Source organism: Quercus suber, unplaced genomic scaffold, assembly GCF_002906115.3.
Source record: "Quercus suber isolate HL8 unplaced genomic scaffold, Cork oak 2.0 scaffold_258, whole genome shotgun sequence".
Classification (NCBI taxonomy): Eukaryota; Viridiplantae; Streptophyta; class Magnoliopsida; order Fagales; family Fagaceae; genus Quercus; species Quercus suber.
Window position 1 is genome coordinate 274,196 of NW_027069714.1, and position 19,578 is coordinate 293,773.

The 19,578-nt window shown below is 39.1% G+C and overlaps 2 protein-coding genes across 3 annotated transcripts; both read left to right on the forward strand.

Annotated features, from left to right (window-relative positions):
- Window positions 1-6,562: 6,562 nt before the first annotated feature.
- On the forward strand, window positions 6,563-15,117 carry LOC112018453 (UBP1-associated protein 2C). Of its 2 annotated transcripts, none has more exons than XM_024050978.2 (7): window positions 6,563-6,884; window positions 8,092-8,212; window positions 8,427-8,570; window positions 9,515-9,711; window positions 9,815-9,890; window positions 14,398-14,704; window positions 14,870-15,117. In XM_024050978.2, the coding sequence occupies exons 1-7, from the start codon at window positions 6,745-6,747 to the stop codon at window positions 14,917-14,919; spliced, it is 1,035 nt and encodes a 344-aa protein (XP_023906746.1). In that variant the 5' UTR covers window positions 6,563-6,744; the 3' UTR covers window positions 14,920-15,117. The 2 variants fall into 2 exon arrangements, with proteins under 2 accessions (XP_023906746.1, XP_023906747.1); XM_024050979.2 differs by having other exon boundaries at window positions 6,564-6,884; window positions 14,398-14,738.
- Window positions 15,118-17,329: 2,212 nt separating this feature from the next.
- LOC136070772 (uncharacterized) lies at window positions 17,330-18,627 on the forward strand. Its single transcript, XM_065781195.1, has 2 exons — window positions 17,330-17,792; window positions 17,870-18,627. Exons 1-2 carry the CDS (start codon window positions 17,330-17,332, stop codon window positions 18,625-18,627), a joined length of 1,221 nt encoding a protein of 406 aa, XP_065637267.1.
- The last annotated feature ends 951 nt before the right edge of the window (window positions 18,628-19,578 follow it).

Consider the following 19,578-nt stretch of genomic DNA (forward strand, 5'->3'; position numbering starts at 1 on the left):
TGTGTCAACCTCCATCTTTGCCATGTCAACACTCATCTCAGCCATGAAGCCGTGCCAACCTCCATCTTTGCCATGAAGTCACGACAACACTTCATTCGCACCGAAGCTGTGCCAACGCTCATCTTTGTCATGAAGCCATGTCAACACTTTATTTGCATTGAGGTCGCATTGAAGTTGCACCAATATTGACCTTATAATAAAGCTACAACAACATCAATTTTCAGAGGCAACATAGCTCAGATATTGAGGATACGTAGCACTGTAGCTAGATATCGGGATTTCAAGACGTTGAAAATGCGAGGAGTTCATTAAAACTTTGAAGATGCCAACGAACCCTTGAAGTTTCAAGAAGATTGCCACCAAAACTTTGAAGATGAAAGGAGCTCTTATTAAGATTTTGAAGATGCAAGGAGATGCCAATAAAACCTTTAAGTTTCAAAAAGCTCCCATCAAGACTATGAGGATGCAAAGAGATGCCAATAAAACCTTGAAGATGTGAGAAGAATGCCGTCAAGACTTTGACATTGCATGATCATGCCCTTAGAGGAGAGATGACGCAATACCAACTTTAGATGCTGGAGGAAGGTGACGTTGTCCAAATTCCAGAGACATGATATGAAATGGCACCCTTCAAAGGGAGATGATGTGATTTAAATTTCAGAGTTGTGAAGTGGCACAACCTAAGTAGCTTGGACTTGCAAGGTACAAGAAGATGCCCCAGAAGATAAGTGATGTAAAACATACTTTAGAGACATGTGAGGATGTCCACAAAAGAGGGGCAATGCCATGAAGACTTCATTCTTTGCAAAAGAGGTTGAAGATTTTATTTTACTCCACAACTAAGAACTAACTTATGTTTATCATTAGTTCAAGGAAAGCCGAGTAACACCAATTCTTTGCAGCTGTCTTTTTCTACCACAATGATCTTTGAGTATCATGTAGTAAGGAATTGACTGATCCTAAGCAACGCCTACCAGTTAAAAGGATCTCAAAAGCACATTGACGACCTTTGAAAAATTCCTTAAGCTAGACTGGCAATCCTTCTTCTTTTTCATGTGACTGAACTTAGTAAATGATACCAAGTTGCCTACGTACCCGGAAAGGGATCAAGTCATTACGTAGTTCAAAATGGTTTTTTTTTTTTTTGCAAAAAAGGTGGGCTCAATGTGTAATAGTGGGTATCACCACTAATCGAACCCGAGACCTCTCAAGGGCGACTTGGGCATCCAACCACTACGCCACACTAGCAATTGGTGACATAAAGTGGGATTAATTTCTCTTTATTGGTATGCTTTCAAAGGTAATGGGAAGACATCATGTACCCTTGCAGCATTACAGTGGGCAGTTTAAGCTCTTGCCAAGGAGCAATCCTCGATGTTCAAGCGAAGAAGTGTTTAAGGAACTTCCCATTGATGGGGCCATCCTTGCATAATCATTGTTGATCAACTTGTAAGCTTGGTTGGTGTTTGCCCCCTGCTTGAGAGTTGAAAGTACATCACAAGCAACGGTCACATGGTTTGACCCGACAACTTCATCAAAGTCTAGATCAATCTTGTTTTCTTTGGCAAGCTTCATGACTTTTCTTTGAAGATGAAGCATTTTTGGATTGGGTGGCCAATGATGCGATGATATTTGCAGTAGTTAGGGTATCAATTTTCCCTATGTCTTGTGGTCGCCTACATTCTGGCAATTCAATCAGTTTCAATTGCAATAATTGGTCTAAGATGTTTGGCACATCTTCATCAGGGAATGGATATGCTTTTTGCTCACGTTCCTTAAAAGTTAGGCGACGCACTTCGTTCTTTTGCCATCCTTCAAGCTGTTTTTCATTTGCCTTCGCTCCTCTTCTTGGAACCTTGACTTCGATAGTGTTAACAACCATTGGGTCTTTGAGGCTGACTTTTGCATTCCTATCATTCCTCCTTACTTCCTTTTTGCTTTCCTCAGGTATGGGAGGGTTTGTACTTCCATGGTTAGCAATACTCAACTCCATGTCGTGTGCACGAGTTGCTAACTCTTCAAAGTTCGAGGCTTTATCCCTTGAAGGATGTAAAGGAGTCCCCAATGCATGCCTTGGATGCACATCTCTATAGCAGAAATTTCAGAAAGTCTATCCTTGCAATCTAGACTCAAAGAACGCCACCGATTGATGTAATCAATGACGAGCTCATCTTTCCACTGTTTGGTATTAGTAAGCTCTATCATGCTCACTGTACGACGCGTGCTATAGAATCGGTCAAGAAACTCTTTTTCGAGTTGTTGCCAACTGTCGATTGACTCGGGTTCTAAGTCTGTATACCAATCAAAGGCATTTCCTTTAGCGAACGAACAAATTGCTTTACAAGGAGGCCTCCTTGAGTCCCTGCGTTCTCACAAGTTTCTACAAAGTGAGCAATGTGTTGCTTAGGATTTCCATGGCCATAAACTGCAAGAACTTCGGAGGGTTGATACCCATTTGGCATCCTCATGTTGTCGATGCGCTTTGTGTAGGGTTTTGAATATGTGAGAGAACTTGTAGAAGAACCTCCATATTGTGCTCGGATGGTATTTGTTATCATGTCTTGTAATTGTTGGACTGATAACGAAGCAAACGAAGTAGATTGTTCTCGTGGGGAGTGTTTTCAATTTCTCTCCCTTCGTCATCCTTTGCAGATGCGAATTTATGACCATGGCTTGATTCACCAAGATCTTGTACTTCGAGTTTGTTCATTAAAGTTGCAATTTGGAGGTCCTTATCTTCAAGTGCTTTTGTGAGAAGGACGACCCTTTGTTCCATTTCAACCATCTTTTCTTCCATTGTAGAGGTGTTAGTCATCATGACTGACACAACTTCCCAAGATGATGGAGAAGAAAGTGATTTGAAGTGGGCACAGTGAAATCTCATCTTTTGGGTTCCCTTTGATGGAGAGAAATCGTGTGAACAACTTCTTGTGAAGGAAGGAGGGGATTTGCCCCCATACTTGAGGTGTTCCAAGGTGGAGATGTCCTTGTTGATGACCTTGTTTCTTGTAAGAGGGTCTAAGGAGATGATTGTCTGGACCTTGGCTTCCTTGGTTGATTGAGATTGAAGTTGATTGTTTGCTTTGGGTTGGCTACAATTGATTGCACCAATTAGTTGTTGGTGGTAGCCGTACCAAGTTTAGTTGAAGTAGCTGTTGAAGCTTGGATGTTCTTGCTAGAGGCCATTTGAGCTGGTAGCAAGATGATGAAGATTTCTTTCTTTGAAGGAGAATGAGATGAGAGGCAGAGATGTCCCACTGGGCGTGCCAGAATATGTGGACGACTAAATTTCTCGGTTCGAAATAAGTCAAACAAGTAAAATAGTGTCACAAATGTGAATTTGTATTGATGAATGTGTGGTACAATTCTCTGTAATTACAAAAGAGTGATCCTCTGATTCGATCTCCTTAAAAGATTTGTTGATTGGAATTGTGGTAATGTGATTTTGATTTGAACACAAGATATCCTTCAATTTGGTTGAGGGATAGATCGAAGATTGTTGAAACAGAATTACAATGAATCTCTGGCTATGAGCTTGTTAGAAATTCCTTGTTCTTCACGTTCTTCGTGTTCTTCGTGTGTTCTTTGTGATCTTGGTGTGTTCTTCGTCTTCGAAGGTTTGTGGTGGAAGTTCTTCGGGGCTTTAGAGGCTTGAATCCGTAGAGCTTCGTTGATTTGTGGTTTGTGATGTTTCTGGAGGCTTTTGAGCTTGATTCCAGTGAACTTTGAGATTTAGGAATATGATTTGGATGATTCCTCTTCGAATGTTCTTTGTATTCGAAGGTTTGTGGTGGAAGTTCTTCGGGGTTTTAGAGGCTTGAATCCGTAGAGCTTCACTGATTTGTGATTTGTTGATGTTTCTGGAGGCTTTTGAGCTTGATTCCAGCAAACTTTTGGATCTAGGCGGATGATTTAGATGATTTTCCTTCGAATGTTCTTCGTATTCGAAGTTGAAGTTCTTGAAGTTCTTGGAGGCTTTAGAGCTTGGTTCCGGCAGAGCTTCTGGACTTCTGAGTGCTTCCAATGGCCTGGTCCTCCCTCCAAATCTCTGGATCTCCTTGATCTGATCCCCTCAGATCCCTCCCAAATGGCTTAGGAAGGCTTCTATTTATAGGAGTTTTGGGGTAGGTAAGCGACACGTGGCGGAGTTTGATTAGTGACATGTGGCAGAGCTTGATTGGTCCGCTTATGTCATCGCCTGCACATGCTGGACTGATTGTGTCATCGCTTACACGTGCGAAACTGTTCATGTCATCGCTTACACGTGCGCTGATGTGTGATTGGTTTTTGCATAACACTTGGCAAATTTCTATTAGTTTCTGAATAGTGATAGCAAAACCTAGCAGCAATATGTGGTGCTTTGTAATTGGCTATATTTTGTGGACTTGGTAGTGTGACGTGTCAGCTTGTGATAGGTCGGGAATTTTCCTTGTCTACACCACGGCTCTTGAAATGGGAGTTAAGCATTTAAAGGTACTGGGTGATTCGAACTTAGTGGTTTGCCAGACTAAGGGAAGCTTCTCCCTAAAAGAACCCAGCCTAGCCCCGTGTAGAGCAATGACCTAGAAGATGGAAGAAAAGTTTTTAACTTTTGAGATAGAACATGCTCCAAGGAACGAAAATCGATTTGCCGACGCGTTGGCTGCACTAGGCTCACAAATAATGTTCGAAGGGGATAGCACCAGAGTAGAGATCAGCAAGAGAGAAGAATCCATAATTGAGATGTTGAAAGAAAAGTTCCAAAAGGAACACTGAAAAAAAAAAATTATTTTACTCCCCTTTTCATTAAAATAATATTTCTTTCTCTTTGCTTTTCTCTTCCCATTTCACAGCTCATCTCTCTCTCTCTCTCTCTCACACACACACACACACACATTACTTCCCTTTGCTCTCTCAAACCAAAGCTCCTCTCTCTCTCATCTCACAAATCAAGTCCTGCCCTTATCGCCGCCAGTCATACCCATTCCTCTGCAAGTCATGCCCTTGAATCCATCTTGCCTAGTCCTCCACGCTGCCGACCCACCTCCCCACGCCGTCGACCCATCTTGCCCAGTCCTCAATCTCACCGCTCACCCAACGCCGATCCAAGCTCCATTGCCGACCCAAGCTTCATTGTCGATCCAAGCTCCATTTCCAACCCAAGCTTCATCGTCAACTCAAGCCATTTCTCCCACCATGTATGAGTTCAGACTTCTTTGTGGGTGGCTGGGTTGTGGGTGGGTTTGTGGGTAGATCAGTGTGTTCGTGGTGGTGGCTTGAGTGGGTTTCGTGATGGTGGGTGTGGGTGTTGCCTGGTGGGTCTGGTGGGTGTGGGCTTGGTTGATTTTTTTTTTTCTTTGTTGTGGTGGTGGTGGTGGTGGTTATGTGTGTGAGTGGCTGTGATAGTGGTATGTAGTGAGTATATTATTTTATTATAGTGAGATGAATTATTTTATTGTAATAGATATATTATTTTATTGTGATATTTATATTATTTTATTGTATTGAAAGGTAAAATAGATCCATTGCTGCAGTATTTATATAGGTAAAATAGATAAAGTAATTTTTGGTGGAGTAATATAGCTAAATTTTTAGCTCCACTACTATAAATGCTCTAAGAGAGCAAATACTTTGGTTTTGATTAGATTTTTTTTTTTTGATAAAGTTTTTATTAGGTTGTCATAAAAGAAGCTGTTGCATTTGATTCCACGGTACTAGAAAAGAAGGATGTGATTAGTTCCACTATATTTGATTCCTTGGTACTAGAAAAGAAGAATATGATTAGTTCCACTATCTTCTTTTTTTTTTTTTTTGGATGAGTAGTTCCACTATCTTCTACCCTAGCCTTTATTTTCTATGCTAATTAAAGCGCAGTTTGCACTTAGCCTAATGAGTCGAGTATTGTATGAACTATGAACTATGAAAGGGTCCATTAGTCAAGCGTTCTGGTTCTTAGTTGTTACTTGGTTCCCATTTGCTTGCCCCCTCCCTCATAAATCATTATTATTATTATTATTAAAATATACTCGACTGATTTCGTTGGTTAGGCCGGGCCATGAGCAAATTCAATTCGCTCACTACGAGGAGGATCAAGATTGGAAGAATGACGACTAGGAATAAACAAAGAAAGGATGATTGATTTCAAATCCTAATATCTTCTCATGATGGTGGATACATATATGTTATGAAGAATATAAGGATATAAAAAGCGAAATAAAAAATGAAGTAATCCTTTTACAAACTTACGAAACTCTCTCTATATGTCAAATTGGAGAATGAGGTAAACTATAACTAAGAAATAAATTGGATCATTTTTTTTTTTTTACATACTTTAAGGATTTGATTGCTAGGTTTGAGAGTCTAACAACTTGGAAAGTGGGCCGACTTACTTTCATATTGAATTTTTTTTTTTTTTTAATGTTAATTAATTTCTACCTCCATTGTGAATTTTGTGATTGTGAGGTCCTTCTCTCAGACTCAGTGTTCGATCCCTGCTTTCCACATGGCTTGTCCATGTTTTTATGTGAAAAATATAAATAAATAAAAAATAAATAAAATCCAGCTTCTCTGACTATAAAAGTGACCGTGAGTTATTTATTTATGGTGAAACGCAGTTTATTTCTTCGTATTTAATTTGTTGTATCCCTTTCCCATTCCCATAAAAATTAGAAAGTAAAACCAAGCAAAGCCCTAACCCCTAAGCAGAAGTACCCAAATTCATTTTAGTTCACAACACGACACAGCTCAGTTTTGATAGTGCTCGGAATGGAGGACGTAAAGAAGAGAAAGGTGGGAGAAGCAGTGGGAAACGGAGAGACATCATCATCATCATCATCTGAAGAAGAGATGCGTTTGTTGCTTGACCCTCTCCCTAAGCCCCAGCTCGTCCATCTTCTCTCTAAACTGTACATAACATAACCTCCCCCTTTTATCAATACTTGTTCATTCCTATATTCTCTTCTTAAATTTCTGGGTTTCTCTCCAATTCTCTTACCTCCCTTTACTTGCCCTGCAATTTTCATAACGCTTTAGATTTTATGGTTTAGTATATACCCTTTTATTTATTTATTTATTAATATCATTATCCCATTGTAAGATCATGATTTTTTTTTTTTTTTAAATTTTAAATTTGAGATTTTAGCTTCAAAGAATTGGTAATACGTAGTCAATTTCAATTTTCTAGCAACCAAATGCCACCTGGGTTTGTTGGGAAGTTGTGCTATGGGAAATTGAATAGATTAACAGAGTTCCAGTGTTTTGTTTTTTTCTTGGTCCAGTGGAAAATCTTTGGATATCTCGTTTTGGAATTTGGCTTGCATGTCATAGTAGTAGATTTGATGGTTAATAAGAGAAATACTTGCAGTATTATAAAATTTTAGTACAAACGAGTTACCAGCTGATATGGCTGCTTAGAGGTCAAGTCACGCCAACCCCACACTCTTTACGCTGTGAACTTGGCGCTCGGAGCATGCAAATAACCATGTAATTTGATATGGGCAAAAAGTAGGTAGTAGATACAGTTCCTTAAGTGTTGTATCTTTGGTTCTCCAAAAAAATCAAAATACATTACTGCATTAATCAATGTAACACAAACATAATTATCATCTTTCCCAAGGACAGTTAAATTCAATGCAATCATATGTTTAAATTTAAGTGGGGAGCATAAGCTGTAACACCTAAGGAATGGTAGCTAAGTTTTTCCCATTGTGTAATCAAGTCATGAGACTGTGAGTCAGACCTCAATCCCAAGGGTAATTATAGAATATTTTGGAAGTACCATAAATGCGTACTTCCTCCCTCTCACATAATAGTGGGTCCTATTAATTAAATTCATGGTAGAATCCACAATTCATGTGAGAGGAATGGGGGATGCATTTATGGTACTCCTAGAAGATTCTATAATTTTCCCAACCCCAGTGAGCCTTGCATCAAAAACTGGCCTTGTCTGAAACATCATTGTGTTTGTGTATGCATGTACTTATCAATTCATGTTGTATGTGAGAATGTTGTGCTTGTGTCATGTGAGAAGGGGCCATATGAGTGTTGCTACTGACTGTATGCTGTGTGATTGACCCTGTGCATGTGTGTTTGTTTGCATGTTGAGGCATAAAGAGGCTCCCAATATCCTTCAATTGCAGAAGAAATTAGAAGTATTGCCAGTGCAGATCCCGTCCATCGAAAGCTTTTTGTTCGTGGCTTGGCCTGGAATACCACTTCAGAAACCTTGTGTGCTGTGAGTGCATTGCCGACTGCTGATTGTATTTTGTGTGTCTTGCTTGTGATTGCCCATAAAATATGTAACTGGAAAAAAGTTATTCACTCATAGATACTTAATTCATTCAATACACTTACATTTTTTAACTTAACATCTGGTGTTTAGCTATTTTTTCTGTTGAACTTCTAAGAGAATCTGAACACTGAACATTTAAAGTTATGTACTTGTCCAGGCATTTCAAGTGCATGGAGAAATAGAGGAAGGTGCTGTGATCTCTGACAAAACAACAGGAAAATCACGTGGTTATGGTTTCATTACTTTCAAACATATGGAGTCAGCTCATAATGCATTGAAAGCACCTAGTAAAATGATTGATGTGAGCATTAGCCAATCTAGTATTTTTGCACATGAGACTTCTCATTTAGACATGCATGTAGATCTTTCCTTCTCATTTAGACTCTCTCTCTTTCTCTCGGAGAGAATGCATGTGCATGTTTTGTGCTTTGAAAATATGATTTAAGCATTGTTACCAGTAATGCTATTCACAGGAGCACCTTTATTTTTCAATTTTATATATAAACAAAGTATGTTCCTAATAATTGTTGACTAGGACATGCAGGATGGACAAGTATTGAGATACTCAAAATGTGTGCATAACACCACATACCCTTGAATGCAATCTGAAATATGCGTGTTTTGTTTTCTAGCTTAGGACATAAATTATAGTTTAGAATGCGTGTTAAGTTACACTCTTCATAGGTGCGTGCAGTTGTACTGCTTTTCATTAGTTTATGGTCTTGACATGCAAAACTGATATCTAGTTGAATGGGGAGAATACATTCAAGGGAAAGAGACAAGCTATCAATTAAACTATAACTGGAAGATGCATTACAATTTGAGAGGTTGCACAACTGCAGAAGGGAACTAGATAGTTGGTGTGCTTGCTAGATTGGTACAACAATAATCTACAGTTCTGAATAAGTTTCTTGTGTGGTCTTATAGAATATTTTGGAATATAAGCATCTCTTTGTCATTATATGGCTCTGTTTGTGGGGTATTGGGCTTCTTAGGGTATTAATTATGATCTTCACACATTTTTACCTCTCTTGCTCTCTCTCAATGATATACTTAAACACACTCACACATACGCATTGTCCATACCGTGTGTGCAGAATCATATTTTCCCCATGCTGCATCAAGGTTATTTAAATAACTAGGTTAAGATCAACAATTCCATCTTTTTACATGGACTGTTTTATACCTTCATAATAATTAGTTTCTTGTTTTCTGTTTCCTGGTTGCTTGAACATCTTCATTTAGGGTCGATTAGCTGTTTGCAATCTCGCTTGTGAGGGCTTAAGTGGAGCGAGTACAACTCCTGATTTGGCCCAGAGGAAGCTCTACATTGGGGGCTTGTCACCAAACATTACTAGTGAGGAGCTTCTCAAATATTTTGAGAGGCATGGTGACATAGAAGAAGGTTCAGTTGCATATGACAAGGATACAAATGTGTCTCGGTAAATAATACCATGGCCATCTCATGTTTTGTTGAGATATTTCTTATTTTTTACTTTTGTGATACTTAATTATGCAATCATCATTCTCAATTTTTATGTGTAGTGGGTTCGGTTTTGTTACATACAAGACTGTGGAGGCTGCGAAGAAGGCCATAGATGATCCAAACAAGATCCTTGGGGTAAGTAACTATAAGATTTTTGTCTATTCATGATGTTCAATATAGCTCTCTTCATGCATGACCATTTGGGCCTCTGCCCAAAAAAAAATTATGTTTTCAAAGCCCATAAAAGAGTTTATATATATATATATATATATAATTCTATAGTTGGGGAAAATCCCATAAAAGAGTTAAGAAAGAAAAGACTTTCTTATAGGAAAGTAAGAAATTGTATCAAAGGAGATGGTAAGGAGTTTATGGGGGGTTCTTTTTTGTCATGGTAATTGTTAATTGTGACTATTGGTGGAATCCTCATTATGTTGGATAAACGAGTGGTTGAAAAAATAGACTGCTCAGTGAGGAATCTTTCAGTATCTTTCTTATTCTGGAATGTGGATGATAGTTTTGAACTGGGGTGTTCTGGTGTCTTTGGACCAAATGATGATGGTAGAGCTTAGGTTTATGGGAAGAGTTGAAAGTAGTTAAACAGAGATGAGAAGCTCCTTGGTGTGTAAGGGGGACTTCAATGTCATGAGATTTCCAAAAGAAAGATGAAATTATCAGAATTTTTTGCAAGCGATGCAGAGGTTCTCAGGCTTTATCACAGAGCTTGAATTGTCTTTCCACTAGAAGGGGCTTCTTTAAATGGGTTGAGAATCAAGATCAACCCTCACTCTCCCACATTGGGCATTTTTAGCTTTGATGGAGGAGCACATCCCAAATGTAGTCCAGCTGTTGATACCATGATATATTTTAGACCTGCACCCTATTTTATTAGATTGTGGTGGCTTGTAAAGTAGTAAAAGTCCATTTAGATTTGAGAACATGTGGCTCAATGTATCAGATTTCTTTGACAAAGTGAAGGAGTGGTGGGAAAGCTGTAGTGTGAAGGGCTCCACTAGATTTTTTTTCCCCCTCCCCTTTTTGGCCAAGAAAATCCATAAGCCGAAAGGTGATTTAGAAAAGTGGAATAATGAGGTTTTTTCGGATGTAGGCGTGGAAAATAATAGAGCATTTTTTGAGATATTGAGGCTGGATTTGAAGGAGGAAGGGTTTGGTTTAGATGATGAAGACTGTAGTAAAGATGCATTAAAGACAAACTAGAAGAGATTGCCCTGATGAAAGAAACAAGATGGAGCCAAAAATCTAAAGCACTCTGGTTGGAAAAATGGGATGGTAATACAAATTCTTTCATATGTTGGTAATGTATGTGGATGGAACATTGTTAATTCCAGGAGAATGAGGTAAAGGATGGGATAGTTTTTTTTTTCATATGTGATTTTATAAGGAACTTGTTGACTGGCACCCAGAGGTAGAAGACATTGAGTTGGCAACACTTAAAGAGGAGGATGACAAGTGGCTTGAGAGTATGTTTGAGGAATAGGAAGCATTTTTAGCTGTCAAAACTATGAATGAGGGTACAAGGCTCTTGGTCTGGTTTTGTCAATGTCTTTCTTCCAAAGATGTTGGGTAGCGGTCAAAGAAGATTTGATGAAATTTCTTTAGGAATGTCTTGCAGAGGGAACCATTGAGAGAAGCCTAAATGCATCATTCATAGCTCTTATTCTGCAAGGGCAGGCGAATTAAATATTAGTAATTTATAATGTTCAAGTTTGGTGGGAAGCATTTACAAACTTTAGCAAAGGTGCTGACTAATAGATTGAGGAGAGTAATGGGCAAGCTGGAATCTGAGTCACAAAACACTTTTGTGGAGGGTGGTGTTTAGACTTTGTGTTGATAGCAAATGAATGTTTAGATAACAGTGTTTGTCTTAAGATTCTAGGAATAATTACAAATTTGACATTGGGTAGGTATATGACTGTAAATAGGCCGGCCTTTGTTATATATAGAGAAAAATATGAGATAGGGAGAAATTGAGAGTGGGGCTATGCCAGAGGTGGAAGAGCTAGCAGTGGACTTGGGGTGGAAGGTAAGTTTTGTATGTATTATCTATTTGGCTTACCACGAGTCTACTTTTAAGGCTTGTTCTATCATGTGGAATGTTATTTTAGAGAGGATAAAAAAGAGAATTGGCAGGATGGAAGAAATTTTACCTTTCTAAAGGGGGTAAAATCACTCTTACCAATCTATTTCATGTCTCATTTTACTATGTTGGTCAATTTGGCTAGATACAAAGGGAGTTATAGAGGGATTACTTGGGGAGGAGAAAACTCATATAGTAGATTGGAAGACTGCTTGTGTGCCATTATGCACAAGAGGGTTAGGTATCAAAAAATGAGTATCTTTTAATCATGAATTTTTTGGGAAGGAGTAATGGAGAGTGGTGCAGATCACGCACGTTTATAGGCATCAACACTAGATGGTTGGATGATGGAGGATTAATTGACACTGATTAAGCCCAGATTGATCTGATACCACTTTTCATCCTAAAAGTAATTTGATTAGGGCATATATCCCATTTGTTCTAATTGATTTTAAATTATTTCCTCATTTGAGGTAACTATGAAAGACCTACTTAAAGGTTCCAAGGACCATTGTTGGACACATCAATTTTGATGAATGAAATTGAGTTTAAAATTTTCCATAACTTCGTGGTGATTCCAAGCAGCCCTAGGTGGTGAAGCCTGGGGTTTAGTCCTCTTACCGCTCTTTTTTTCCCCCCTGTACAAATCCTTAGCAATCTGATGCGGAATCAAAGATTTATCAAGAGTATGATCATTTGTGGATCCAGTTGGTAGTATCATCTATAGAAATGGTTGGTGGCAGTAAATATGGGGTAGGTTCCACTTCATATCTAAATCCCATAACTCATGGATGGAGATTTGGAAGGCAATCAAAGTAGAGTGAGATTCCTTTTCCAATTTTTTTTTATTTGTCTTTGGGGATAGTAGAAGAGTTACATTTTGGCTTTGATGTTTGGTGTGATGATTTTGACTTAGCATCTTTATTTCCGAAGCTGTTCCAGCTAGCTGCAAATAAAGATGCTAATGTGTTTAACTATATGGAGGTCATCAATGGAGTTCTAAATTGGAATTCATCTTTGTTAGGGCCGCTCAAGATTGGGAATTGGATATGATAAACAGCTTTGAGTTGGTGTGTTCAGCCTGGGTTTGTGTGGGAATAGAGCATAAGGTGTATTGAACTTTATATAGAAACGGTTATTTTACTGTACAATTGTACTATGAGGCATCCGCTTAAAGAATGATGGCTAAATCATATTTTCCTTGGAAGGCAATGTGGAGAGTGAAGGTAGCTATGAAGGTGGCTTTCTTTGTGTAGATTGCTTGCTTGGGGAAAATTCTCATGGTAGACAATCTTATTAAAATGGGGTTTATGACTATTGTGGATTGGTGTAGTACATGTAATTAAATAGACGAATGTATGGATCATTTGCCTCTGCATTGCCCAATTGCTGTGGAATTATGGGCTTTCATATTTGCTGATTTTGGAGGAAAATGGGTTATTCCTAAATTGGTGCAAGGAATACTTCAATGCTGGGGGTGGAGACTCAGTTCATTCAGAAAGAGAACGTGGAATATTGTTCAATCTTGTTTAATGTGATATCTATGGAGGGAAAGAAATAGAAGGATTTTCAAGGGCTAAGCAGTTTCAGTAGAGATTAAGGTCCTAGTTTGCTGAGGCTCTTTTCTACTTGGATGTCTTTGAATGTTTGTTTTTTTTAGATGCATTGTACTTTTGACATTTTAGGGGAATTTCTTTGTATATAACCACTGTACTTGATTTTAGTTCCCTCTCTATCATTTGTATAACTTTTTTCAAAACAAGTTCTTTTACTTGTTAAAAAAAAAAAAATTATATATATAGAGCATAAAACAAGTATGAGATTGCAACTTTGACAATTTATGATATATTTTCCTTTTTCTGTTCAAGGAAAATGAAACTGTAAAAAACAGCTTAATTTGCAAAGTTTTTTGTATTTCTGAAAACACATTTTCTTTCTTTTGTTGATTTTTTAGACTAAAATAAATTTTAGAATGTAATAATTCTTTAGGTGACTAAATTGTGTAAACCTTTGTACTCACTTTCTCAATTCAGTAAATTTTTTATTACTTAACCAAAGATAATATTTTTGTGAGCACATTTCTCATTTTTATTTCCGGAGAACAAAACCAAACAGAGCCAAATGGCCATTGTTGTTTTCTTCATTTCCTTACTGTTACTGCCAAGTTTGTAGAGGTAGTCACCGAAGGAAAATGGTTGGAACAAAGACGCTATCCTTGGAAGAATATAGTACTTTCAGGGAGGATGAAATTCCTTATGTCATGTTGTTTGTGATTCAAATAGTTAGTTCAGTAATGATGTTAAGGGATATATGTTCTTTATTTTTGGGGGCTGTTTGCAGATGAAAGTGTAAACTAATTTATTTTTTTTGATAAGTAAACTAATTTATTTTGCCAGCTTTAAACTAAACAACCTGATTTTTAGAAGTACTATTTGAAATATTTCCTGAGCACTTGACATAATTCAAGAGTCTAAGATTAATGTGTACATCTATGTGTCACCCTTCGAGTTTGGAAAGCAATCGTGAATATTTTTTTAATTGCAGGGGAGGAATATCATTGTGAAGCTTGCCGATTCCCACAAGGGAAAATCCCTGCAGACACAGTTACCTACAGCAGTGGTTCCAATGGCCTTACCAATGGCAGCTGGATACCCTCAGCCTGGAAATGCACATGTGAGCACCACTCCTGTTGCCTACACTTACCCTCAAACTGTAGCATCATACCCTGTTTCTTCTTACCCTAGTCCTCCTACGGCACCTACTCCATACCAGGCACAACCGCAAATTTCCTATGCACCAGTCACCTTAAAGAAAGAATCCCTTGGACTCCCATCAACACCAATGGGAATTGGTGGGTACCCATATTACCTCTCCAAGCAATAACTGTGAGTCAACTGTAAAGATAGTGATATGTAACCTCATTCTTTTTTCTCTATCTTTGTTGCTCTGATCTCAACTACTACTACAATGGTAATTCCATTTTTCACCTACTCTATTGTATGTCATGGTTCTGCAGGTTGTCACCTGGTTTGGTGCGTCTGGAAATTATTTGGTGGGATTAGGTGATGGGAATTCGTTGATGGCACGAAATATAATGTTTGAATCTTTGTTTCTTGTAAGTTTAGCCAAGAATAATGTAATGCAGTTCATTTACAATGTTAGGGATAGATGGATAGTTTCTACTAATTCTGTAGTTCATATGATGTTTTTTCTTTTCTTAGATCTGAAGCAGAGTAATGATTAAGTTCTTAATATTTGTTTCTCCTCCTAGTCCATTAAGCTTTCCTACTAGAGCTATTATGAATGCCTTTTTTTTTTTAATCCTTAATGTAAATACAGAAAAGCATCAGTCGAGGCTGAGATTGACGATATAGAAGCATATTGGCATTAATGTAGTCCTTTGGTGCCTAGCATTGAATGATCATCGCATTACCGTTTTGCTTGCTGGGCAGCCGTCTGAACAAATTTGCATTGTGTTTTGAAAGCCTTTTTGAGTGAGTGGAAGCATTGGAAATTGTTTATTGCTTGATTGAGACATTGCAGTTGATTGGAAATGAAGGAAAATAATGTATGGATTGGGGCGATTGACAGTGCACAGGGGATTGGGATGGAAAGGAAAAAAATGATTGAAAAATGAATTTGGTCATTTTTTTTTTCACTAAAGTACATTTTGATCCTTAAAGTTTGGTATTGTTTTCATTTTGGTTCCTTGTTTGATATTTTTTTATTTTGGTCCACTGAGTTTTATTTCATTTTCAAAATGGACTTTATCTATTTTCGTTATTGATCTGGCTCTAAGGATGGGGGGGGGGGGGGGGGGGGGGAAGGGAAGGGAAGGAAGGTGGTGGTGTTTGGATATTCTAAAAATGAAATCATAGTTGGTGAACCAAAATGAAAATCTCAAACTTGAAGGACTAAATGAAACAATCCCAAACTTTAAGCATTAATAGTGTAATCAAACAAAGGAAATGTATAAAAATCTCTAGACATAGGAAAGAGGTGAGGCCATTTTGATGCAATTTAGGATGGATTTAAGTAATTACCCTACGTGGGAATTGTGTTGCTCACAACCTTGTTAGATATGTTAGCGGTTTCTCGGTGTGAATGGAAGATGTTCCTTCACATCTTAGTGTTGTACTTTCAACCGATTTGGTTGTTCTTGATTAAGAAAATTATAGTTTTCTACTAAAAAAACAAAAAAAAAAACCTATATGTGCTCTCATGGGTGTTAGGTTTATATATGTATATAAAGGAAGTGGTGCCCTATGAGACATCTTGAAAATCTTATGAACCAAGAGTATGGTGGAATTAACTTAAAACCTCCGTATTCTTTATGTCTTTCAAGTCCATTAAATCCGCGACATGTGTGTTCCCAAAGGGACTATGAATGTTAAGTTAAAGTGTCCTTTTTTTGGAAGGGAGGGGGTGAGTTCGTTTTTTGTAAAAATGTCAAAACGAAGAAACAACACCTAGAATGTTAGTTTTTCCTTATAGTTCCCCAAGGTTTTTATACTCATAAAATTGATCACTGAGACTAACTTTCATTCATTCTTGTGGATGGAAGAATGATGTACTCATTACGAAACTACATTAAAAAGACTCATTAATTGATTTACATTATTGGTGATGGGGTAGCAAAAATTACATCTATAAGTCGTCCAGAAGAGTCGTCCATGATCACCAGTTAGCTAAACGGCCAGAACATCTCTGATTCGTCCAGACATCTCGTCCCTGAGTATGGATCGATGGAATAAACCTCAGAGAATCAAATTGAAAGAGTCGTCCATGTGCAAAGCGCATGGACGACCCCAACAGTCGGACAAAGAGTTGTCCATGGGCATTGCACATGGACGACCACACAACACTTAGCAGATTCTGGAGCGGTTAATCAGCCCATATTCATTGCCACCAATTCCTCCCAAGTATGTAACTTCCAGTAGCGGTTATAATTTCTATAGCTGTTGAGGAGGTTATGTCCGGATTCCACAAATCTGGGGGAAGTTATTGAGCCAATAATCACCCCAAAGTTCTCTATATAAGGCTCGGTCTGAACCACGCAAAGGTATGAGAGACTGAAATTTTTACTCCTAATACAGTTAGAACTCCATTGGTGAGAAGATACTAACTTAGCCATCGGAGGGGATTAGGCCGGTCCACCCCGGTTTCCTCTGACAGCGTGTTTGTTTTTCAGGCCTTCGCTACCGCTTTCAGCCCATCGAAGCCGAGTTGTTCAGCCTATTGATTCTGTTCATCATCAGTTGGCACAGTCTGTAGGAAGGAAATATCTGCGAAAACTTTAAGTTTGACGGTTTATTCTTCTCCAACAAAAGGCTGTATGGTTCGGATTAGATCAAGGGCCACTAGCCCAGGCCACCAAGAGAGTAGGGATGCTTCCAGCCATCCCAACCGAGATCGCCAATCAGCGCCTGTCACACAATCTCCTTCCATCCAACACATACAGTCCATGGTAGCCGCCATGGCAGAGTTAACCCGTCAGAATCAAGAGTTAACTAGGGAGATAGAGAGGCAATGCTGTGAAGGACATGTAGAAGAACAAGCCCAAAGTCAAGAAGATAGAAGGGGAAATGCTGAGTACGAGAACCAGTCAAGGGGCACCACTTTACGAAGGGTGCCACACTTGGAAAAAGAGATGGATCAAATGAGAAAGGTTATGGACGAGATGAAGGAGAACATAAGAAGGACGAATCCCGTAGAGAATTTGGTTCACCGAACAGATTCTCCTTTCACGACTTCCATCAATGGCCATCCCTTACCTCAAAAGTTCAAAATGCCTTCCTTGGATTCATATGATGGGGCGCGCGATCTTTTTGATCATATTGCTACTTTCAAGACTACCATGCATCTCCAAGGGGTTCCGGACGAGATTATGTGCAGAGCTTTCCCTACCACATTTAAGGGACCAGCGCGAGTGTGGTTTAGTAAAATACCCCAAAATTCTGTAAGTTCTTTCGAGGAGCTAAGCAAATTATTTGTTAATAATTTCATTGGGGGACAGAGACACAAGCGTTCTTCATCCAGTTTGTTAACTATATAGAGCAAGGGGAGAATGAAAGCCTGCGTTCCTTCATCACGCGCTTCAATAGGGAAGCCCTGAGAGTGGACGAAGTGGATGACAAGCTATTATTGGCAGCCTTCCACAATGGGGTTAACTCGGACTTATTTATTCACAATCTGTATGAAAAGGAGCCCCAATCCATGGCTGAACTCGTCCATTTAGCCCAAAACTTTATGAACGCCGAAGATGCAATCATACCTAAGAAAAGAAAGAGAGCTGAGAGAATGGAAGTCAATCTCACACGTCACCCTGATCAAGGGCCTTGTCTAGCAGGCCCATCAGTAAGGAATCAGAATTACACACCCTTAAATGCCCCACTCGATCAGGTGTTCATGCAAATCAAGGATGATCCTTCCTTGAAGTGGCCAGAGAAGATGAAAGGAGATCTTAACAAGCGCAACAAGAATAAATATTGTCGCTTCCATAGAGATCATGGGCATGATACAGATGACTGTTATGACTTGAAGCAGCAGATTGAGAATCTCATTAGACAAGGAAAGTTGAGGCATTTCGTTGGAAGGGATCATAAGGATGAAAAATTGAAAGCGAAGATGGAAGAGTCATCACGACCCCCACTCGGAGAAATAAGGGTTATCATTGGTGGGACTTCGACAGGACAATCTTCCAAGGCAAAGAAGACGTATCTCAAAGCGGTGCAGAACGTCCAACTCTCTGCACGACCCCCAAGGACGATCTGAAGGCTCAGACGGATGAGGGTTGCGAGGAGTCTTAGCTGGAGGGGGGGAGGATCAGATGAAACAGGATGACTTATCTGGACGGGCTCCACATTTACAGGAGGATCGTCCAGATTCACCATTGGAGGAGTAAATTTAGGGACCTTGGGAAGAGAAGAAGTAGTGGTTTTCTGTTTTTTGGAGCCTCGACGACTAGGAAGGTCATCCAGGTCCACAACACTTGAAATCTTCTTAGATTTCCTCTTCCCAGCCTGGACGACAACCTTCTGGACGACGAGAGGCACAGGAGCATCCTCGTCCCCACTTATTACNAAAAAAAAAAGAAAGAAAGGAAGGAAATGAAGCTAAGATGGACAATACTTACTTCGACAGGTAGTTTTCTCGTGGCCTAGGTTTTCAGCAGTTGGTTCTAGACTAAGCCCCCACGTAGCCAAATTGCTAAAAGTTACTAAATCGTGAAAAGTCCTTCTAGGGAAGGCACGAACTTGGTCAATTCGATCCAAGTATAATCTATCCAAACGTGGACGAATAACAGCTGCACCAATAAAAAGCAAGGTGGTTAGATGATTGAGAGTTGGAAAAATGTAAGGATGTAAAAGAAATAATGTAGAAAGGAAACATACCCTGAGGACGAAGGTGACCTATAGGGCTGGTAAAAGGAGGGAAGGGGGCATGACCAACATCAATTGGGTCCCCAGCCCAATTTCCAGAAATAATAAAAAACTCTTTTTTCTAGAGCCTGTCAGATGAGCTACGACCCTTTATTAAGCTATAATGAGGGCCTCTAGACGAGAACTAGTAAAAACCAGCTGACTTCTTTATTTCTGAGGGCTTATTACAGTAGAGGAACTTGTCCAATGTTATAGGACATTTCCTTTCCAGTGCCTCACGCCATAACACTTGCATGGCAACTATCGTCCTCCAACCATTGGGGTTAAGCTGGTTGGGACCAAT